General features: G+C 43.2%; 1 protein-coding gene across 5 annotated transcripts in view; it reads right to left on the bottom strand.

The window, feature by feature from the left end:
* LOC118721619 (GON-4-like protein) overlaps window positions 1-23,473 on the bottom strand; it is a 53,241-nt gene that overhangs the window by 4,359 nt on the left and 25,409 nt on the right. For 2 of the 5 annotated variants that reach the window (XM_036442775.2, XM_036442783.2), the window contains 17 exons: window positions 20,411-20,451; window positions 19,725-19,828; window positions 17,541-17,739; window positions 16,955-17,041; window positions 16,409-16,577; window positions 14,897-15,041; window positions 12,615-12,765; window positions 10,959-11,075; window positions 8,880-10,583; window positions 8,092-8,350; window positions 7,148-7,332; window positions 6,114-6,311; window positions 4,239-4,382; window positions 3,581-3,724; window positions 3,376-3,495; window positions 1,745-1,858; window positions 816-1,026 (listed from right to left, as the gene is read on the bottom strand). In XM_036442775.2, coding sequence (XP_036298668.1) covers window positions 816-1,026; window positions 1,745-1,858; window positions 3,376-3,495; window positions 3,581-3,724; window positions 4,239-4,382; window positions 6,114-6,311; window positions 7,148-7,332; window positions 8,092-8,350; window positions 8,880-10,583; window positions 10,959-11,075; window positions 12,615-12,765; window positions 14,897-15,041; window positions 16,409-16,577; window positions 16,955-17,041; window positions 17,541-17,739; window positions 19,725-19,828; window positions 20,411-20,451 — 4,092 coding nt within the window. Of the gene's footprint in view, window positions 1-815; window positions 1,027-1,744; window positions 1,859-3,375; window positions 3,496-3,580; window positions 3,725-4,238; window positions 4,383-6,113; window positions 6,312-7,147; window positions 7,333-8,091; window positions 8,351-8,523; window positions 10,584-10,958; window positions 11,076-12,614; window positions 12,766-14,896; window positions 15,042-16,408; window positions 16,578-16,954; window positions 17,042-17,540; window positions 17,740-19,724; window positions 19,829-19,863; window positions 19,880-19,917; window positions 20,001-20,410; window positions 20,452-23,473 lie in introns of those variants that run through there. The other 3 variants (XM_036442789.2, XM_036442787.2, XM_036442788.2) reach the window with 3 other exon arrangements.

Raw genomic sequence — 23,473 nt, 5'->3', positions numbered from 1 at the left:
GCTTAGGAGGAAAACAAGGTCAAACAGTGTGGACAAGGTTGAGATCAACTAAGGACTGACTGCAAATTACCACAGGGTCACTCTGGTAAACAACTGTGACAAAATTCTAATCCGTAAGAGTGAGGTGGGGTCAGGGCTAAAGTCACACTTAAAGAACTGAGCGCCGGCCTGGTGTGGTTCAGTTGGTTGAGTGTCACCCCATGGACGAAAAGGTCTGTTCAATTCCCAGTTGGGGCACATGCCCAGGATGTGCGCTTGATCCCCAGTAGGAGGGCATGCAGGAGACAACTGATTGATTGCTCTCTCACTGATCAGTAACAAAACATATTTTTAAAAAAAAACTTTGCCCTCCTAGCCTAATAGCTCAGTTGGTTAGAGCAGTGTAAGGCTGTGGGTTTAAGCCCCATCAGGGCACATTCAAGAAGCAACCAATGAATGCATAAATAAATGGAACGATAAAACAATGTCACTCTAGACATCAATAAATAAATAAAAAACAAAAAAAAATCTGCCTGCCAAAGCTGATAATGCTGGAGTCTTTAGAATGCGGAAAGATAAAGAGAAGGGATTCAGAAATGGGAATATAAGAAAAGGCTGAATCGTGTTGATTTTGTGGCAATCTTAGTTCTGCAAAAGTATTAAGGCCACAGGAGAGAAAACTAAGGCTGAACAGGAAAAGTGATTTTTACTGGTTTATCACTAACAGTCCCTGAAGACTGTTATTTACCCAGGTTCAAATACATTTTTACTTGAAGTGCGTGAGAATAAGACAGAAATAAAGGGAGAAAGGCTGGATTGGCAGCCAGATCACTCACCTGAAATAGGCACCTCTCCCTTTCGGGTACTCCTGCCAGTCCTGCTCTGGATTGCCTCAATGGTTTCTCGTTCCTCTGGGGCTTCCTCCTCCATCACATCCTTGCCCTGCCCAGCTTCCTTAGCAACAGGCATAGGACTGGCCTCTCGGTGGGGGCTGCCACCCACCAACTCATGGGGCTCCTTGCTCTTGTAGGATTTGCTGTCATAGACCTGCAGGGATGGCCTTGTGGGTCAAGGGTCTCCTGACCTCCTTTGTCTTAGGGGGCCAAAGGAAGATGCCCTGTTGTGATGCTCAGTGAGTCAATCAAGATGCATGCCTGCGTCAAGGATTTTACATGCCCAGAACACAGTACTGGATTCAACAACCCCTCTACCTAAGGACTGTTTGCTGCCAACCAACCCTCCTCTACCTAGAGAACCAGCGTTACCTTTGGGTCTGTTTCCCTGGCCCAGGCTGATTTCATTAACAAATAATATCTAAGAAGGAACTATTTGAACTAATCGATTTTTTTTTTTTCAATTCCAAAAATTTTATCCACAGAATTCTCTTTAAAAAGAAAAATCTGCCAGACCAGTGTGACTCAGTGGTTGAGCTTCGACCTAGGAACCAGGAGGTCACAGTTCGGTTCTTGGTCAGGGCACATGCCCAGGTTTCGGGCTCAATCCCCAGCAGGGGGTGTGCAGGAGGCAGCTGATCATTGATTCTATCATTGATGTTTCTCTCTCTTCCTCTCTGAAATTAATAAAAAATATATATTTTTTTAAAAAAGCAAAACCCACAGTGTATTTTTAAAAGACTCTATTTGCAATCTATGAGTGCATGCAAGGTTCACATTTATGGTAGCAAACAATACCCAACAGTAAGGCAACCTGGTGGTTGATCTAGGTAGGCAGCTCGGAAACCTCTCGGGACAGCCCCTGCCCTCACCTTGCTGCTGCAGTGGCTGCAATTTCTCCTTTTGCTCTTCTTCAGTTTGGAATCAGGACCTCCTTCGTGGCATGCACAGGCACAGTCCTTGGCACCATCTGGCCACTCAGTCTCCTAGGAGAGATCTGGGCTTGGTTAGCTGCCAAGTATTTTGGTAGCAAGAGAGAATTATCAGTTTGCTCTGGCCCTGCCAAATCCATCTTTTCTTTTATTATATACCATATCTTTATAATGCCTGAGGAAATCAATGTCTAAACTCGATTAAAGCTTATTATGAACCCCTAAACAATTCTTAGATGACCCCAAAACTAACATATCCCAGTTGCCTAGATGTTTCAAAAAATATTCAAGTCAAATATAATCTGAGGCAAAGACACTGGAGAGCTCCAACATAAGGTATGATCTACTCACTCATGTCTTTGTTTCTGTCTCCCTGGGCTTGGAGCTCTCCCCTCCCAATCACCTTGAGAGAGGCTTTGTACATATGGAAGGCTCACTCAATGATACCCTCTATTTAATAAACCCAAGACACAAGTACCATATTTATTCCCATTGATGATGAAAAAACTGAGATATTAAATAAACTGCCCAAAGCCATTCAGCTACTAAGAGGTTCTTCCCTGAGAAATAGTAAAAATCACGGAGTAAAGGGACATGGATTAAAAAGACTACTTCTTGAGGTAGTCGGTTAGGCTTAGTGAATAGAGCTTTGGCCTGCAGACTGAAGGGTCCTGGGTTCGATCCCAGTGAAGGAAACATACTTGTTTCAGGCTTGATCCCTGACCCTGGTCAGGCATTGCAGGAGGCAACCAATCGATGTGCCTATCTTACATCAATGTTTCTCTCTCTCTCCCCGCCTCCCTTCCATTCTCTCAAAAAATCAATAGAAAAATATCCTGGGGTGAGGATTAAAAAGAAAAAGGGGAAAAAAAAGACTACTTCTTGCCCAGCTGGTGTTGCTCATTGGTTCACCCTCAACCCATGAACCAAGAGGTCACCAGTTCAATTCCTGGTCAGGGTACATGCTGGGTTGCAGGCTCAATCCCCAGTAGGAGGTGTGCAGGCAGCAGCCAATCAAATCAATGTTTCTAACTCTTTGTCCCTCTTCCTTCCTCTTTCTCAAAAAAATAAAATAAATAAAAATAAAAATAAAAACGTATTTTTTAAATAATAAAATAAAAAGACTACTTCTTGAAGAGCATTAGAGAGCAGACGCTGGAGCTGGATTACCTGGGTTCATATCCTAGCATTGTCACTTATTAAATATGAGACCCTGGCAATGGCCTCCTCTGCACTTCAGTTTCCTTTTCTGTAAAATGCAAATAAGAGCAATCTCTTCATAGGATTCTTGTGAGAATTAAATGAGTGGATAATCCATTGAAAATATTTCCAAGAGACACATATTTTGTAATACACCTAAGGACTAGCCATTATCATTATTACAATGGGCAATCTTAGTTCCATTTTTCACACACACAAAAAAAGTTAAGACCCAAAGGCAAGAGAAATAGCTCGGAACTAGAAAGAAAATGGGAAACACATCCTTCTAATGAAGCCTCTTCAGCAACACTCAGGCAGGAACTCAAGTCTTGATTGGTGAAAAATGGATAATCTCCAACAACTTGATGTACCTTATCGTGATTTTGCACCCCAATCTCCTTTCTTCTTTTGTTCTTTGGGGCTGTGGGTATCTTGGGAGGTTCCTCTTCCTCTTCCACATCAGGCAGCGCCACCTCTTCAAAGCCATCAAACTGGGGAGAAGTTGGTGCCACTCAACACAGACTATGGGCAGATTATCCCTCCCTTCACAGCCCTAGAGCAGCCTCCAGCTTTTACCTCATATTCCTTCTCTTCCGTCCAATTGATCTCTTCGAAGTCACCCATCCGGCTAGCTGCTGGGCGCAGATGGTCAAAGAAGATGGAGAACTCATCCTGCAGGTGGTCGTGGCCCTTGAGGAGATGCCACATCTGCGTCTTGAGCTAGGAAGAGTTGTAGAGGGAAAGGTGAAAACCCCAGATCCTCTCGAGGCCATATTCCAAGCCAGTCCCGACACTTCCACGCTCTATTTTTTCTAATCAACTGGGAGACACACAGAAGCCTCTCTTTGATAGAAAAAAGCTTTCAAATTTCCTCTTCCTCCTTGCTTGCCTACACAGGAGGAGTCTACAATAGGTCTGATCCCTAATAATAACACTCTCTATCCTGCCCTACTGATCTCCAGGTCAGGCATTAACCCAAGCAGAGCAATAAGCCTCTTCTGGGCCCCACCATCACCTCCTTCCTTGAACATCAGTCAGGATCTGGTTTCAGGTGGCAATCAACCCCTATTCCAGTGTATTATGCCATAGACAAGCTTTAAAAGGTCCTTGGCTTCTTCATCTCTTCTAGAAGTGCATGGTACCCCAGAAGCAAGAGGATATGGACTAAGTTAGGAAAAGGGGGAAGCGAAGGGCCTAAGGCCTAGATGAAAACGGAAAGGATAGGAAAAAGTACCTCAGTAATCTCCTGGGGCAGGCAGTCCGCACAACCTTGGAGGACCTTGATAATCTTCTGGTGATGAGAGGGGTTCTCCGCAAAGCATATTTCAAGCTGCCGGAGAAACTTGCGACTCTTCTCAAAAGCCTGCTGCTCCTCAAACTACCAGAGCGAAAAGAGAGCAAAAGAGGAGTCACCTATACAGCCAGAGCAGGATGGGAGGTTCTCAGCGTAAGAACCAAGAAAAAACGGTTGGAGGAAGAGAGGCTGAGAGGCTCCGTTTACAACTGTGTGATCTTTTTAACAGCCTCGAGCATCATCCATCCACCTGGGGTTACTGGGTCTACTGATCCAAGATAACTCTGATGTGAATGAAAGATTCAAGGGATGTACATATCTCAAGGTGTCTACTGTTTCATGCATTGTGAAATCAGAAACTCGAACTGATGTAGCATTCAGTTTACAAAGAATTTTCACATATTCACTCATTTGATTCTCATAATACAGAAAGAGAAGATTGGCATGATAGGTATAATCATTCCATTACCACTTATCTGCCTTAAGACTATCAGAAAATTATCATTATATCCTTTATTCCTATCTACTAGTCATGACAAAAAAATGAGAACTACGATGATATCCCTCATGTTTAGGTACTTAATCTCCATTTCAAACATCACCTTATCACTGTGGCCCTCCCAACCATCCATGAATAAACCTGCAGCACCCTACCCCTCAACCATTTTACCTGCTGCTCTCTATTCCCCTTTTCTACTTTATTTTTCTATAGAGCATTATTACTATAAATCATTATATCTATCTTATAATTTTTATAAAATACAAGGCAGGACAAAAGTAGGTTTATAGTTGTTCATATGGAAATGATACAATAATTAACAAATAAATAATACAATAAACTGTGTTTCACATACTCACAACTATAAACCTATATTTGCCATACTCTCTATATATATATTTACAATAATGAATTTTGCAGTTTGTATGGTAAATGGGAACATTGGCCCTTTCTCATGTTCCAACTCCCCTTCCCACCCTGTGGGAATATCCAGAAGGCCATCTGTAGGTGGACTGTGAGACCTTCAGAGGTTGGCCAGCAATTCAGACTAAGGCCAAAGAGAAACTGCTTCTAGATGTGAGCCCGGATTGCAAACAGCTAGTGTTTTGATCTCACACAGCTTGCCCCTGGGCATGACCCCCTTCCCCTGCATGACCCATTTTGCTTTACTTTCCGTACTCTATTATAAAACCATGTGCTGAGAAAGTCTGGGTGGTGGTAGACAATAGCACCAGCTGGCTGCCCCCCAGTGTGGCCTATCAGCAAGCCAGATGGGACTAGATGGAAACCATCACAGGTGGAAGCCAGTGCACATGTCAAGTCCTAAAAAACTTATGTCTTTCACAGCTAGTCCTCAGGGTTATTTCTTTGGAGTCCACAAATACCCTAAGGTTTTCTCAGACCTCAGCACTTTGTATAACACTGTTTATCATCTGACTTTCCCCATGAGAATGTAAACTCCATAGGGTAAGGATTTTTTTATAATCACTGTAGGCGTAGTAATTATATGCCTGACACATTAAATATTTGTTCAATGAATGCCTTTTTACAACAATGAGGAACAATAGGCATATGATTTAGCTAAGGTCTTCACTGGCAACTGAAGGTAAAATCCCCCTATTCCCTATGTAACGTAATTGGAGATTAGAAGTGGGAAGATCATCCTTTGAAAAGGAGGCTCTTACCACTTTGTGCTAGGAGAAGGCTATCTGTTTGGAAATAGTTGGGAGATTGGAAAAGTGTTAATTAAATTTATTCAAATCCAATCTCGCTCTGACCCAGGACTCCCACTGTGCGGTCTTTGCCCATCTACTCACTAATCCGCAGGCCAGGGCTTGCTCGGGCAACAGGAAAGCAGCAAAGTCCTTCAGCAGCTGAGGCCAGTCTTGGAGAAGAGTTTTCAGGCTTTTGTAGAGATCCACCGCTGTCTGCCTCTGAGTACTTGACTCAAATTCGTAGATAACCTGAAGGAAGCCCTCATACCTGCCAGGGATATGTTGCAGGGCCTCTCGTACCTGGACAGGAAGACTATCAATCATCAGTACCCTTTTTCGTGTTGCAACAAAAAACAGCAATACCAAGAAAGGAGACGAGTTATTGTTAGAGAGCTCTAAGAATTGTCCTTCCTCTAACAAGTCCTAAGATCTTATCATTAATGAAGACAAAGAGCAAGGTGCATACATACAGCTCCTTTTCCCCACAAAACGAGGTAAGTTTTTCTTAGCTCACAGCCCTAGCCTCTCCTTCCTGATTTCAGCTCCTATTGAAACAGATAAGTATTTAATCCATGTATTTCAGCATGGTATCATCTGAGGGTAACTGATACAAAATTAGGGTTGTTAGTAAATATTAGGAAATAAGAAAAAGTCATGACTATTACTGCTAGTACTCCACTTTACTTGGGGGGGAAGGAGAGATAAAGGAACCAGGTGGTTAGCAAAAGAATGATGCAGCTAGCCAGGACAACTTCAAGGAGCAGGTTGGTTCATCTCTCTGAAGATCGGGTGCCTGAGATCCACTCTCTGGCAGTGTACCAAGGGCTCAGTAAGGGTCCTATTTTAGCTTACCCAGTGAAGTCACAACCTCTTACTGATGATGGTGGTGTCCATCTTTCCTCAATTTCTAAGCAAGAGAGAGATGATGCTAAGGTACTAACAATAAACCTGCTTAAAACTGAATTCCATCTCCTTATGGTTCTCCCACAGATCTTTAGGTAATTCCAAGAGGGCAAAGGCAAAGGCACAGAAGGCTGTTGTGGAGCCTGAAAAGCATACTTCATTTTAAAAGCACCTTCCTTAAAGGAGTAGCCTCATTCAGAGGGAACGGCAGTACAGGAAGTAGCTTTACCTACCCTCGTCAGATAAGCCTGAGCAAAGGCCAAATCCTTCTGCTCTCTGAGAGGATCCCGCTCGAGAATGTTCTCATCATACAGCAACAGCAGTTTGGACGTGTCCTTGCTGGCTCGGGCCCGACTGCCCCTCTTATTCCGAGCTCGATGGCTGCTCCGGCCCTTCCCAGCAGCTTTGATGCTCTCTTCTTAGAGTACGTAAGAAAAAGAACATTTCTTCATCCCTGCAACCCCTACTCTTCCCATTCCACCACGTGCGCCCACCCCATGCAAACTCTTTTAATGGTATGGAACAAATCAGGAGAAAAGCTTCTGGGAAAACGGAATGAGGCATATCTGTCTCTGTCAAGGTCAGCTTTATGCAGAACCAGCAATCTTAAGAGTACGGCCTATGTCGAGCTCTCAAGGGACTATGTCTTGGTGAAGAATAAGCAGAGCTTTCTGAAATAAACATAGCTTTTAACCTCATATATGATAGATGAATGAAGAACCAGGATAGCCTGGCTGGTATCTCAATAGATTGAACATCCTCCCATGAACCAAGAGATTCTGGGTTCAATTCCCAGTCAGGGCACACACCTGATCCCCAGTAGGGTGCGAGCAGGAGGCAGCCATCGATGTGTCTCTCTCATTGATGTTTCTCTCTCTCTCTCCCCTTCTCCTTTCCTCTCTGAAAACCAATAAAAACATATTTTAAAAAACAGTATAAAATTTAGATAAATCTGATACAAATCTAACAGCTGATGAGAATAAAATTTTAAATTTCTGAGCATCTCGTCTGTAAAGCACCAAGTTAAACCTCTGTTTGGGGGAAGGGAAGTGGCAGGAGTAATCCAGAGGATTTTTCTGAAAACTTGCCAGCTGGTTTACAAGCTAGCCACTCTGCACATGTCTTTACACAAGAGGCCAACTGTGAGCTGCCCTTCATACAGGCTTGCCAAACTCACCTGGTGGGGTCCTGCTGGTCTCTTCTGGAGCAGTTAGAGGTGAGGCAAAGGTAGCAGGAGGTTTTTCAGCAGTGTCTCCTATGGCTTCATCTGCCATTCCATCCTCTTTCTGCAGGCTTTCCATTCCTTCTGCTTCTGCTTCCTCCTCCTCCTCTTCTTCAGGCTCAGAGTTCTCTTCCTGAGAGTTCTCTTCCTCAGACTCACCTTCCTGACTCATGCGCCTTTCAGATGCGAGCCACGTCAGTTTCTCCATTGTTTCCTGCAACCCTCACCCCCCAAAGAGTGTCCATAAGGGCTGGTAATGGCTCACCAAGTGCCGACTGCAGTTTTTGGAGAGGAAACTGACGTTAATCATTTCAGGGTGGAAGGGGGCGCGCATATGGCAGGGGGTGAACCAGGAGTTACCACAATTATCAGAGTTGGTTGTCTAAGTTATGGAGTCACAGGTGTGGCTGGGAATCCTGCCTGACAGTAGGAGTGGGGGTGGGGGGGTGTTTGGAAAGGTCCCCTCTATCCTGAAGATAGTTTTCCTTTGCTACAGTCCACACTTATGATCCATTTTTTAGGCATTTAAATTGTGCTTAGGTGATTCAATGAAACATTTAAATGTGTTTAAGTAAAATATAAGTCAAATTTCACCCTTTCCCTCTCCTCTCACTGCAACCCAACATTTTTATTTCAAAAGTCAAATAAAAATGATTTTAGGAATATCTATAGTGCAACAACCAAGGTGACCTATCGATATTACTGAGTCCACAAAATATTTGAGAATATTTCCCAACTCTCACCTGGAGTTCTGGGACAGAGAGCACAGATTCCTCAGAAGCTGAGGACATCTCATCTTCCTCATCTTGGGTAAGGTCATCAAAGTCCTCTTCTTCCTCTTCCTCTGGCCCGTCCTTCTCTCCTCCCGTTTCTGGCCTCGCTGGGGTCCCTGCTAACTGACCATCGATGCTGGGTAAGTCTTCAGGTTTCCCGGGGAGGTTGCTGAGCACCACTTCAGGGTCAATGGAGGATGAAGAATTCTTTGAGGATTCTTTGCTCCCACTTCCTGAGTTTCCTCCATCAGGAGGCTCTTGAGCAGCTGACGGGGTTTTAGCTAGTTGATTCCTCTCCTCCTCCTTTTGTAAGACTGTCTGTTTCTTTGCTTCTCTTGCACCGCTTGTCTCCTCACTTGGGAAGCCAGTGTCCAGTTCCACAGAGTATTCTTCTTTGACTTCATCACAACCGGTGTGCTTCGGGGATGTCTGGGGGACTTCCTCACCAGGATCTTTAGGTTCCATCTTGACAGTTTTCTCTACATTTTCAGGAGGAGAGCTTAGAGGTTCTTGGAAGCCCTGAGGCAGTGGTTCCACAACTTGCCTCCCCTCCTCTGTTTTCACAACAGTCCAGACATAGGCACTGTTCTCCGACAAGTCATCCTGGCACACCCCATCTGATGGCAGAGGTCCTGGGCTGTGCTCCTTTTTGGGGAAGGCAGAGGCACAGAGAGGAGGTGGGTCCTGGGGTTCTACTTTGGGTACCAGGCCTGGCAAGGCATTTTTCCCTTCATCCAAAGGACAACCAACATCCATACTCACTTGGGCCTTCTCTTCAGAGGTGGACTGTACAGGAAGATTCATAGAGTTGCCAGAAACAATTAAGGGTGGGAGGGAGGAGGCTACAAGGGGCTGGTTCAATGGACATGGGAAGGAAGTAGGGTTAACCAAGAGTGTGGTGATGGGCAGGGCCTGAGAACTCTGGGCCACAGCTGCATTGACAGGCTGAATCATGTTGCAGCCACTGCCAAGGCTCACAACCTTCACGGTGGCGGCAGGAACAGTGAAGATGACAGGTGCAGAGTTGATGAGGGGGACAGACTTCAGACAGAGCGAGGTCTTGGTCCCCTTTTTCTTTGGGCCTCTCCGTTTCGCATACGGCTTCCGGAACTTAGAAGGGGCAAGTGAGGGCAGCATTATCTTGGGCACGGGAGCAGGGGAGAAGAGGGTCTGGGGCTCAGACAGAGGGAAGCTGGTCCTGGCCTCAGGGGGGATAGTAGGCAATACTGTTGAGGACTCAAAACTATCACCCCCAGTGACCCTCAGTTGAGGGACAGCTGGCACTGTCTGTAAGACCGTGGCTGGCTGGATCGTTTGAGGAATCCGGACCACCATTTTGCTCGGAGGGGCTTCTGACTGAGTTGACCTGGGTGGCATTTTCCCAGAACTGGAGGTAGGCTGGAGAGAGGGGCTGGGTCTAATAAGGAGGGGCTTCAGGGCTGATGACCGCTTCTGTCTCCAGCCCTTCCTGGAAAAACAGTTGGCAACTGGCTTCAGTTTCAGGACTACACCCTTAGGCAACAGCAGCGGGTACCGAGTCTCACTTCCCAACTCCACACTGGTTTTTCCTACATCTGGGTCCGGCTTGACCTCAGTGGTGCCCGTCACATTTCCTGCCTCTCTGGCACCATCGGCTATGTGCTGCATTTCCTCCTGGATGGATGGCAGACTGGCCTATTGGGAACAGAAACACTCTGATCTAGCATACGTCAGAATCTGGTAAAAAATAAAATGGGGTTTTCTAGATTTTAGGAACTTTGTCGGGACAGTCTCAAGGTAATCTTTTCAAGAGGGATTTTTTTGCACAATATCAGATTTCTACAAAGACTACATTCCTACTGCATTAGAAGACTACATTCAGAAACTCTTCTCAGAATTTCCTGTAAGAAACTAACATTTTACCCACCTGTGGGGAGGAAAGGAGGAGAGAAGGATGGTTTCTTAAATCCTAGTCCTATAATTAAAGCATTAGAAGTGTAAGGTGGAACTGATGTTTCTGCCAGGTTTTTAGTGACCTTCTGCCTCTGGGCTCTGAAGAGGAGGGCTTACCTTTAACCAGAATGGAAGCCGGTGTTCTTCCCTCTCTACAGGCGGCTTCCATTGATGAGGCTGGATCTCTTCACAGCACTTCCCGAAGATGGGCAGCTGTTTGGTCTTCTTATAAAACTGAGCATGAACAAATGAAGCATGAGTTACATTTCTTTCAAAAACACTGCTCTCTGTCCGGGTAAAGAGTGGGGTGGGCAGCGGTTTGACTGACACAAACACACTTACACACATGTATATAAACAGCATGTGCTGAATGCTTCTGCATTTAAAATTAATCTCTGATTGCCGGGACCGGTTTGGCTCAATGGATAGAGCGTCGGTTTGGGGACTGAAGGGTCCCGGGTTCTATTCCGGTCAAGGGCATGTACCTTGGTTGCGGGCATATCCCCAGTAGGGGGTGGGCAAGAGGCAGCTGATCGATGACTCTCTCTCATTGATGTTTCTAACTCTCTATCTCTCTCCCTTTCTCTCAGTATAAAAATCAATAAAATATATTTTTAAATAAATAAATAAAATTAATCTCTAATTAGTAAAGATTTTACAAGGAAGCAGATGGTCAGAGAAATCTTATTTAAAATGATAACAACAGCAAAATTTTCAAGGCTAAAAAGCAGATGGAGCCCTAGCCAGTTTAGCTCAGTGGATAGAATGTCAGCCCCCAGACTGAAGGATCTCGGATCTGATTCCGGTCAAGGGCACATACCTCGATTGCAGGCTCAATTCCCGGCCCAGGGACTATATGGGAAGCAACCAGCCAAAGTGTCTTGTTCACACCCATGTTTCTATCTTTCTGTCTCTCCTTCCCTTCCACTCTCAAATAAAAATCAATGGAAAAATATCCTCAGGTGAGGATTAAAAACAACAAAAAAGGCAATGGATGAATACTGAAACACGAGTTTCCAAATTAAGACATAGGAAATGAAGAAAACCAAATCCCATGTGGAAGAAAGTTCACAGCCAACAAAATGGATGTCAGAGTCTAGCAAAAGGCTAAGACACCTCCTACTTATTGAATTGGAGGAAAAGCTACAACTAAAATTAGGTAAAGATGAAGACAGATTAAATCTGTTGAAAAGCCAAACCCCCATCCCCTCTCCCATTGTGTGGAGTAGGCATGCCCCACACTGCGGATTGAGCCCACAACCAGAGAATGTGCCCCTGACTGGAATCAAACCCGGGACCCTTAAGTCTGCAGGCCAATGCTCTATCCACTGAGCCAAAACAGCTAGGGCCAATCAAGCCATGCCGAAACGGGTTTGGCTCAGTGGATAGAGCGTCGGCCTTCGGACTCAAGTGTCCCGGATTCAATTCCGGTCAAGGGCATGTGCCTTGGTTGTAGACATATCCCCAGTAGGGGGTGTGCAGGAGGCAGGTGATCAGTGTTTCTCTCTCATAAATGTTTCTAACTATCCCTCTCCCTTCTTCTCTGTAAAAAATTAATAAAATGTTTTTTTGTTGTTGTTTTTTAAAGTAGAAGCCACTTTTTGTTACCTGTCCTGTATTGACTAGCAACACCTGGCCCTTTCCATCCTTGTAAGATAAAATAAATTTCTTCTCTGCATCTATCTCTTCTTTTAGTTGTGAATTCTTTCACAGCCTGAGCCTCCAGCCAAAGCCTTAATAAGTCCCCAGGTAGAACTTCCAGGAAACACTTACTTTGAAGATGTTGTCAGGAGCTCTGTTCATGCTGCGGTTCTTGATTCTCACTGTCAGTTGGTGGGCAGTCTTGCAGGTTAGAAGGTACTTGCTGATTAGAGGCTTAGGAAACTCAGTCCCTTCAAAGTGCTTTAGTCCTAAAACTAACAAACTGAGAAAGAACAATGACTCGAAATCTCACTTCACAATCCATTCTTCTATTGTAAAAAGGCCCCCCAGACTAACTCCACATTTTACAATCCACTTTTTCTACATCTAATTCTTGTATAAATTAGTGACTACTCAACAAAAAATTTCAGATATTTACTGAGTGTTAATAAGTACAATGAACAATACTCAATGAGAAATTCACACTGTGTAGAAAGAGGAAACCCTAAGTGTAAATCACTAATGAATGTCAGAACATGTGAGTTTTCATATTTTGTATTCCTTTGAACTTTGTATTCAAAGGAAGGAGGATGGCTGTAATAAAACAAATATAAAAAACAATGGGCACCATGTTAAGCATATGAAATTAACACCAACCCTACCTCCCATAACATAATCTATTATGGTAACCTATGTACATATTTTCTGATGGCAATAGGGCAATACACATCAAGAGCCATAAAAATATCCCTAGCCTTTATGGCATAATCTCACTCTTGGGAACTTACCGGAAGGGATGAACACCAAAGATTTTCAAAAGCTCTATGTACAGCCCAGCCAAAGTGGCTCGGTTGGCTAAGTGTTGTCCTGTGCACCGAAAGGTTGCCAGTTTAGTTCAGGTAAGGGCACATACCTGGGTTGAATTTGATCCCTGGTTGGGGCAGGTACAGATGGCAACTGGCAACAGATTGATGTTTCTGTCTCACATAGATTTTGTGTGTGTGTGTGTGTGTGTGTGTGTGTGTGCGCGCGCGCACGCGCTCTCTCTCTCTCTCTCTCTCTCTCTCCATTCCTCTCTCTAAGCATGTCCTCAGGTTGAGCTTAAAAAAAAAAAAGCTCTAAGTGTACAAAGATCTTTGGTGAAGCCTCACTCACAACTGCAAAACAGCAGAAGGGACAAAAGTAGCAAATGAAAGAAATATCACAGGGCCATTAAATATTGCTTTTAGCTGAAACGGGTTTGGCTCAGTGGTTAGAGCGTTGGCTTGCAGACTGAAAGGTCCCGGGTTCGATTCCAGTCAAGGGCATGTACCTTGGTTGCGGGCACATCCCCAGTGGGGGGGGTGCAAGAGGCAGCTGATCGATGATTCTCTCTCATCCATGTTTCTAACTCTCTATCCCTCTCTCTTCCTCTCTATAAAAAATAAATTAAAAAAATGTATATATATGTTTAAATATTGCTTTAAAGGATAATATACAAAAACAATAAAAAGAAAACTGTTACAGCAAATAGAAAAACCATTTTAAAAAGATGTCAGGTTAGCCTTGGCGGTGTTCTAGTGGTTAGAGTGTTGCCTACACACCTAAGGGCTGTGGGTTCGATTTCCGGCACGTACCCGGGCTGCAGATTTGATCCCTGGCCATGGCTAGGGCTCATAGGGGAGGCAACCAATCAATATGTCTCCCTCATATCAATGTTTCTCTTTCTCCCCTCTCTGCCTCCCTTACAATCTCTAGAAATCAATGGAAAAAATATCCTTGGATGAGAATTAACAAAACAAAAACAACAAAAAGACAAAGTTTAAAAAAGGCAAAAAAAAATGTATTTAAATTGCCAATAATTACACAAGAAATGCAAGAGAAAAATCATTATCTTGGGGTGATTAGAATAGTGCATAAAAATTTTTTTTTCCTGCCGGGACCGGTTTGGCTCAATGGATAGAGCGTCGGCTTGGGGACTGAAGGGCCCCGGGTTCGATTCCGGTCAAGGGCATGAACCTTGGTTGAGGGCATATCCCCAGTAGGGGGTGTGCAAGAGGCAGCTGATCGATGACTCTCTCTCATTGATGTTTCTAACTCTCTATCTCTCTCCCTTCCTCTCTGTACAAAAATCAATAAAATATTTTTTTTTTTTTTCCCTTTGGAAAATTTCTTCTAATAGTACATAATACAAGATTGTTCTTTACAATCAATAAAAGACAAAACATAATTTAAAATGTTTGGAAAATGTGAATAGTATTTGGCAATGCTGAAACAAGCACATATTACATAACGTTTGAACAACCAACACTGTTTTTCTTTGTCTTTTGTGTCCATATCTTATACATGCCTTATTTCCCAAAGCTCCTTAAGAAATAATAACGAAACCTCTCTTCAGGACATTCTGTGCTAACCCCTCCATAATAAACCCTTACTTGTCCTCAGCCTTGGTGAATGAATTCTTATCCTGGGGATTCTTTGCCTTCAGGGAACACACTGGAAGTAGCTCTGGATACATGAAAACCTTGCTTGTGGCCAGGATCCAAGCCACTTGCTTTGGTAAACAGGGAAATTTACAGGCTGTAAGAAAAAAGAAAAAAAAAATCCCAATAAATTAAATTCTAGAATAGGACTTCACACAAGTTTCTGATTGCATTTTTGCATTTAGATAGAGCTGTCCCCACCTAACTTAATCCCCTCCAAATCCACACAAAAGTTTCCACAACTTTCTGAGCCTAACATATACCTCATGGGAATCCCATTCAATGTTACTAAAATTTGATTTTTCTTATTCTTTCCTATTTGGAACACTTAACACACTAAGTAACATAAATACTTAGAAAGTACCTACTAATACCTGGTACAGTGTATGCTAAAAGTATTTTTACCTCCTTCCCCTTTTAGATCCTTGAAAGATAAATGACCTTCAACAATGCTTTCTTTCTTCCAGGATAAGATTTCAACTTCTTAAATGTCCCTCACAAATCTGGTATTCCAAATTTTATTTTATTCTTACTTAACTTTCATTACGTTTCTCCCAGTTTCCTCCCGAGGATGGGAATTAAAATAAAAAACATAAGGAGAATGAGACGACATAGTCCCATTAATTTCTGTTTTACGGCCTAAGTCTCTCAATTCCAGGCATTTTTCTGCCTTTCCAGAGATAAGAACTACTATAGCCATACTCCTCCTTCCATAGGTATTTTTATCACCAGAAAAAAAGTACAGGACACTGTATATTTTAGTCATTACTGAAGTTTGGTGTTAAATTAAGTTTTCAGTACCAACATATAGCTAATAAAGTAGTTTGAGATCAGTTTCCATGACCTAATGAACCTTAATTCAAATATATTCAATTTAACTATGAGTGTCAGGGACTTAAAATCAAATCCAAAGAACCTAAATCCAGACCAAACCACAACTAATTTGCTAAACCAAGAAACAAATATTTATGAAGTATATGGGTGATGCTTCTTTTCTGATGAGATACAAACGGTGGATAACACTGGTGCTACAGCAGGGCCTGGAGGGCCTAGGGGCCCTGTAATGGGGGCCACTGCCGCTGCTGAGGAGGATTTGGTGGAGGCATCTGGGGCCAAGATCAAGGCTGAGGTCAGGGCCTAAGCCAGGGCCGCAGCCATGGAGCTCTCAAAGGCAAGGCCAAGGACAAGGAGTGCTCCCAGTCACCAAGCTGGGCTGCCTGGTTAAAAATTGAAGACCAAGTCCCTGGATGAAATCTAGCTCTTCTCCCTGCCCATCAGGAATCAGATTACTGACTTTTTCCGGTGAATCTCCACAAAGATGAGGTTTCGGAGATTATGCCTGTGCAGAGGCAGACACGTGCTGGCCAAAGGACCTGGTTCAAGGCATTTGTTGCCACTGGGGACTACAATGGACACGTTGGTCTGGGTGTTAAGTACTGGAAGGAAAAAGCCGCTGTCCCCTACCCGTCTTGACAGTTTTACGAGGACTCCAATCAATGCTGACATGTGTTTTGAAATCTTCAATGAGCTTCATGGCTCCCATCAGGTTACAGGGTTGGAACAAGGTCTGAAACTTGGGGTTGAACTGCTGGTGAAGGGCAATGGAGCTTTGAGCAAAGGTTCCCAGCTCTTCCTGGGAAAACAGGGCACAAAGAGATTTAAGTTCCAGGCCATTAGTATCAATTGCCTTTATCTTCTGTGTGAAAAACTGTCCTTCCTATTACAGGATAAAAACAGGTAAAAAAAAAAATCATCCTAAACACTTTCACAATTAACATTACCTCTTTAAGACTGCTATACTCTCAAGGAAACTGAATACACACTCTGCCCTTTCATGAAAATCAGTGATTTATGTTCTTTCAGCAAACACAGGAAGACATAGGAATAGCTACCAAAACATGCAGGAGAAAAGAGGAAATATAGATTATGGTGGGTGAATATCTGTGAGAAATGACTTGCCAAGCTAACTGTATACTCAATCTTTAGAGTTAGTGATATTTGGAACCTTACAAGAAATATCCTGGTAGTACTGGCCTCCGAGTTGAGACTGGGGTTGGAGGTGGAGAGAAGGTGAATTTGCGTCAAGAGCTGAACATGCTGGGGAAGGAAAGAAAACAACACAGTGACATGTTATGATGCCATTTGAGGAACCCAGAAGATCTTGTCAAGATATCTGCAACTTTATTATACATCTTTTGCTTTCTCGATAGTCTATAACATAGTATGAATTTTACAGTTATGTTTCCCTGGAGCAAAATAATAGAATCAGAAGAAATTTAACCCCAAACCAGAGAAACTGAGATTAGAAAGAAGAAACAACTATTCCGGCCACAAGGCTGTTAAATCAGAATGGATTACTAGGATTCTTTGAAATCTATAATTCTGAATATTATCAACATACATATATGCATTCTCGCCTGAGCCATGATGACTCATGAGCATAAGTTCTCAGGGCCCCGCTGATGTGAAGATCCTGGGTTCCTATGGTTTCAATGAGTGTCAAGACACCTATTTCTGACTTTAGAAAGCTGCCAACTTTGGCTTCAGGTCCAAGCCATGGGACGATCCAATAGAACATTACCAAGAAGAGTCTCACCTGCTGCATCTGCTGCTGGAGCCTCTTCCTCTGAGCTGGGTCTAGAATTAGAGTCTGAGGAACGTTTTCGTTCTGGGGCTTCACCCTATCTACTTCCTGCTGCTGTTTGGCTGAAGATTTTCTCAACTTCAGCTGCTCCAGGAGCTCCTTCATTGTACGATGTTGCTCATTTAGCAAGTTGGCCAGTGGTTCTTCAAACCTATTCCCAACAGGGAGATGACTGAATGTGAACATTTCCGTTGGTCCACAACACATCCAATTCCTTCTAGTAGTGGTCTAAGAGAGTCTGCATAATTTCTATCTACTGATAATTCCTAAATTCCACTTTAGCCAGTAAGCAAAACTGGTAGTCTATCCAAATCTTTTCCCAAAGTTGTTAGCATAGATTCAAATAAGATGATTCTGAACTGTACCTCATTCCCATTTTTCTATAATCAGTCCTCTAAGTAATCCTATATAATATATAAAAGCCTAATATGCTAGTGTCCAACCATTCGACTAGTCGCTATGACACGCACTGACCACCAGGGGGCAAATGCCCCGACCAGTAGATTAGCTTGCTGCTGGGGTCTGGCCAATCAGGAATGGGCGAAAAGGGCCAGACACACCCTGGACAAATCCGTGTACTGGGCTGGTTTCAGCCTGATCCCAGCAGGCCAGGTGAGGGACCTCACGGGTACACAAACCCATGCATTGGGCCTCTAGTATACAAATAAAAGAAGGAGAGAAACATCAGGATAACAAAGGAGTCAAAGAGCAAATGGAAACTTACCATTCCAATATCATACTGATATGCACATTAATCTGGAACTTGTTCTTAACAAGTATATAAAATATCCTCAACGTATAGCATTTATTCTCTGACATACCCATTCCTCCAATCCCTGATCTAGCTTCTCCCATTCCACTCTTGCTCTGCACTGCTTTTTTTTCTTAAAAATTCAAAGACCTGCAGGCATGAAGCAACAAGGGATATACTAAAATACATGGCAGTTTAACTGACCTGGTGAATATGGCTCGCCATATCCTGGTAACTCCCTGAAACCCCATCTGGTGAGACAAAGGGCTTCTAGAAAACCAAGTGTCCTCAAAAGTAGCCTGCCTACAGACTCACTCGCTTACAAACATTCACTGTCAGCTAAAGCCTAGAGACAGCAGCTCGAAAGGGGCCAGACACATACAGGGACAAACTGAATTGTATGGCTCCATGGCAAGCGCCACCATTGTCCCTGTGTTGAGCCCTCCCTACACACAGCTGGCAGATGCAGGAGGGTGCCAAATCTGAATCTGCATTAACCTGATGAACACCATTAGCAACAGCAGGTGACACCGAGACTCTGCTCCACCCAACATTATCAATAACACCTCAATAAAGCTAAAAGTGGAAATTCTGAGATACTTGTTATTGTTTCATTATGGTATTTATTGTAATGGAGTATGACTAATATTTCTAGCTTTTACACATTGGCTAATATACTTTGTTGTCTTCACTAAACTGCAAGTTCCCTTAAAGACTAACCTTCAAATGGATCCCAGGCTCTCTAGCTGGGTAATGCTGTTCGGTTAAAACACAGGACTCATTAGGAGCTGTGGATCTCTAAGTTTTGCTTTGTTCCACCCAAGGAATAAACCCCATTCTGGTTTGTTTCTTCTCAGAATGAATAACAATAATGTACAGATAGATTATGCAAACCCATCGCAAAAATAGGGGGGGAAATTAAAGCCTCTACTTTCTGGGTGGAGCAACAGAAGTGCTAACTTTATGTGATGAGGGCAGTACATATATTTTAGACTCTACAGGTGCTTCATGGTTTGTTCAATTAATGCCTAGGTAATTAACAAACATTCATTAACATTTACCAGATGTTGACGGCAAATGAGGTGAACAAAGAGACATGATGGATATGACAATTTGGGGTAGTTTTTGTGGCTGGCAACGTAGAGTCCTACATACCTCTCCAGCACCACTCACCTGGAGAAGTTGCCATTGATGCCAGCTGCTGATTTTTCTCCCTTCCCAAACAGATACAGCTTGGTCTATAGCTGCACTGCCCCGTAATAAGGAGATTTATTCACCTGACGGCTAATACCCTGTAGGGCTGGGAAATTAACTGAAATTTCTGAAAACCTTTTCAGAAGACATTTTTTCTCTAGTCTAAGTTTCAAGGTCTTTGGCAGGCCTACCGTAGGGCTTGAGGAGTATTAAAGTTAGGACGAGGCTCGGCCACACGTTCCTCCTCCTCTGGGCCATCATCCTCCATGCTGGGAAATCCCATCTCATCTTGGAACTGAGGAAAAGGAAAAGGAGCGTTTTCCTGGGGACCGGGTATGTGAAGTCCCTGCAGCAGTGAGAAGGGAAATCAATCACTAAGTTTACAGGATATGCTGGCACTCAGAAAGAGGATTTTTCTCACTTGAGGACTTACACAGTCCTGCACATGGGATGACTACACTGTTACCCCAGGGGGAAAAATCTCTCAACTGGTCAATCTGTATAGCTAAGGACAGAGCATGGATAACTCACAGTGATCATAACTATCTTTCAAGAGACAAATTTATGAAAAAAGTAACTATGTAAGTTTAGAATAATCTAAAACTAGTATGCAATCCTTAAGGATGCACCAAATGATAACTGGGAAAGCCACCCAAAGTTTGCAAGTAAAGTTTACTAAGAATTATCTATATATAGATAATCCAAGTTTGTTAGTAATCAATATTCTCCTGCCATTATATCCTCTCCTGGGTGGACTAAACGGAGAACTGGCTTTGTATGAACATCATTCTGGAGGCAGAGGCCCTGGGACCAAAAGACAGAGCTTGCTGAAGAGTCTACTTTTACGATCCATTCTTACCCAAAGATCCTTACTCACAGTTTCAAACAGCTCTTCCATCAGTCCATTCACTTCCTTTTCTGCAAGAAAACCCAGACAGTATGTTGTAGGCACATTCCCATCAAAGGGAATTCCAAGAAAACAATGTATGTTATTTTCAGCAAGGCATTTGACAAAATCCTCATATATATCTAATATTCATTATTCAAAAACATTTACTGAATACCAACTATGCCTCAATCCTGCTCTAGAAACTTGGAATACATGAGAGAACTAAACGGTCTTATTCTGAAGTCAGAGTAGCTCAGTGGTTGAGTATCACAGTTCGATTCCTGGTCAGGACACATTCCAGGGTTGCCAGCTCGATTCCTAATAGGGGGCATGCAGGAGGCCAATCAATAATTCTCTCTCATCATTGATGTTTCTATCTCTCCCTCTTTCTTCCTCTCTGAAATAAAATATTTTTTAAAATATTTATATAGGTCAAATCGGTTTGCTCAATGGATAGAGCGTCGGCCTGTGGAAAGGTCCCAGGTTTGATTCTGGTCAAGGGCATGTACCTTGGTTGCGGGCACATCCCCAGTAGGGGGTTATCGATGTTTCTAACTCTCTATTCCTCTCCCTTCCTCTCTATGAAAAATCAATAAAATATATTTTTTAAAAATATTTATATAAAAAATAATAATAGAGAGATCCAAGATGGCTGCGCCCAGGTGAACACCTAGCCGCAGCCGCACACAACAATTTCAATAAAATACAACTAAAATATAAAACGGACATTGCCCAGAACTACAGGAAGGTTGACTGACTGGAAATTCTACAGCGAGAAGCAAGGAGAAATCCAGAAGGAGGCGCGGAGGAGCTGGAAAAGCCCAAGGTACGGAGACGCGGCGCGGAGAGGACGGAGCCGGAGAGGAGGGAGGCCGAGTGCCTGGCAGGCGTTCCTGAGCGGAAAGGAGAGAAAAGCTCCGACTGTGCTGGGCCCCCAACTGCTCTGAACCCCGGTTCTGGGCCAGACCCCGGGGACTCAGGCTCAGCCATAGGGAGCCGGGCTGTAAGGCAGAACCCCAGGGAGAGGCGAAAGGAGGTCCCGGCGGCAAGCACACTGCGCGCAGAGAAGGGACGGTTGGCTGTGCCGCGGGATTGCCCTGACGGGAAGGAGACTGGGGCTCCAGACTGCTCTGAACGCCACCTCCAACTCCATTTCCAACTGAACTGAACCCCAATACCGGGCTCATTGTGGGAGAGCATAGACTGTTTGGCAGCAGGCAAAAATCGAGGGCACCTTTCTCTCAGAGGCGCTGGCAGCAGCGAGCACTGAAGGACCCGCATAGGGCGGGGCTGACAGAAGCCAAAGCTGCAGGCTCCACCCTGAAACCCCGTCCCATCTGTAACTGCGAAATGCGACAACAAAATAGATCACAAACGAAAGAAATGGAGGACAAAAAGCGTCTGGATATAGAGTTCAAATCTACGCTTATAAGTCTTTTCAAGAATTTCTTAGAAAAGATGGATAAGGGCTACGAGGATATGAAAAGAGATCAACTAGAATTAATAAGGAGTCAACAAGAAATGATAAGGGATCAACAAGAAATAAAGAATACATTGTCTGAAATAAAAAATATTTTACTGAGTCCTAAAAACAGAAGGGAAGATCGCAAGAATCAAGTCAAAGATTTGGAACATAAAGAGCCAGAAGACACTCCTCCACAGAAGCTAGAAGGCAAGAGAATCCAGAAAATTGAAGATAATGTAAGAAACCTCTGGGACAACTTCAAGCGAACCAACATCAGAATTATGGGGGTCCCAGAAGATGAGAGAGAGCAAGATATGGAAAACATACTGAAAGAAATAGTGACAGAAAACTTCCCCTACCTGGTGAAAGAATTAGACTTACAAGTCCAGGAAGCGCACAGAACTCCAAACAAAAGGAATCCAAAGAGGACCACACCGAGACACATCATTATTAAAATTCCAAGAGCAAAAGACAAAGAGAGAATATTAAAAGAAGCAAGAGCAAAGAAGGTAGTAACCTACAAAGGAGCACCTATACGATTGTCAGCTGACTTCTCAACAGAAACCATGCAGGCCAGAAGGGAATGGCAAGAAATATTCAAGGTGATGAATAGCAAGAACCTACAGCCAAAAATAATCTACCCAGCAAAGCTATCACTCAGAATCGAAGGCCAGACAAAGAGCTTCACTAATAAAAAAAAGCTAAAGGAGTTCATCACCACCAAACCAGAATTATATGAATTGCTGAAGGGGGTTCTTTCAGAAGAGAAAGTAAAAAAAGATAAAAATTATGAACAACAAATACATAACTATCAACAAGTGAATCTAAAAACCAAGGAAATTAAAAAAATCTGATGAACAATATTAACTGATGAATATAATAGAATCAGAGGTATGGAAGGGGAGTGAACTGACGATTCTTGGGGTAAAGGGGAGAGGGGGGCGTGGGAAGAGACTGAACATAAACTGTGCACCTATGGATGAGGACAATGGGGAGAGGGGAAAGGGCAGAGGGTGGAATGGGAACCTGGTGGAGGAGAGCAATGGTGGGTGGGGGGAAAGGAACATTTGTAATAATATGAACAATAAAAACTTATTAAAAAAAAATATATATATATATACCAGAGTATATTAAAAAAATAATAATAATAATAATAATAATAATAATAAAAATAAAGCTTTCGCCGAGACCGGTTTGGCTCAATGGATAGAGCGTCGGCTTGGGGACTGAAGGGTCCCGGGTTCGATTCCAGTCAAGGGCATGTACCTTGGTTGCGGGCATATCCCCAGTAGGGGATGTGCAAGAGGCAGCTGATCGATGACTCTCTCTCATCGATGTTTCTGACTCTCTATCTCTCTCCCTTCCTCTCTGTACAAAATCAATAAAATATATTTTTTAAAAATATTTATATAAAAAATAATAAAAATAAAGCTTTCTTCATAACCTGGTCAAAAGCTAACAATGTAATACATGTAATAAAAATCAATACTTTCTGAAATATGTTTTCTATCACTGGCAATGAAGTAATTTTTTAAACAAATGACTCAAGTCAAGTGATTTGCTTTGCATGCCTCCAATCTTATCTC

This window comes from Pipistrellus kuhlii, unplaced genomic scaffold (assembly GCF_014108245.1).
Source record: "Pipistrellus kuhlii isolate mPipKuh1 unplaced genomic scaffold, mPipKuh1.p scaffold_m20_p_18, whole genome shotgun sequence".
NCBI classification, from domain to species: domain Eukaryota; kingdom Metazoa; phylum Chordata; class Mammalia; order Chiroptera; family Vespertilionidae; genus Pipistrellus; species Pipistrellus kuhlii.
Note: the sequence above shows the minus strand (reverse complement) of the source record. Positions and strands in the feature narration are given on the sequence as shown.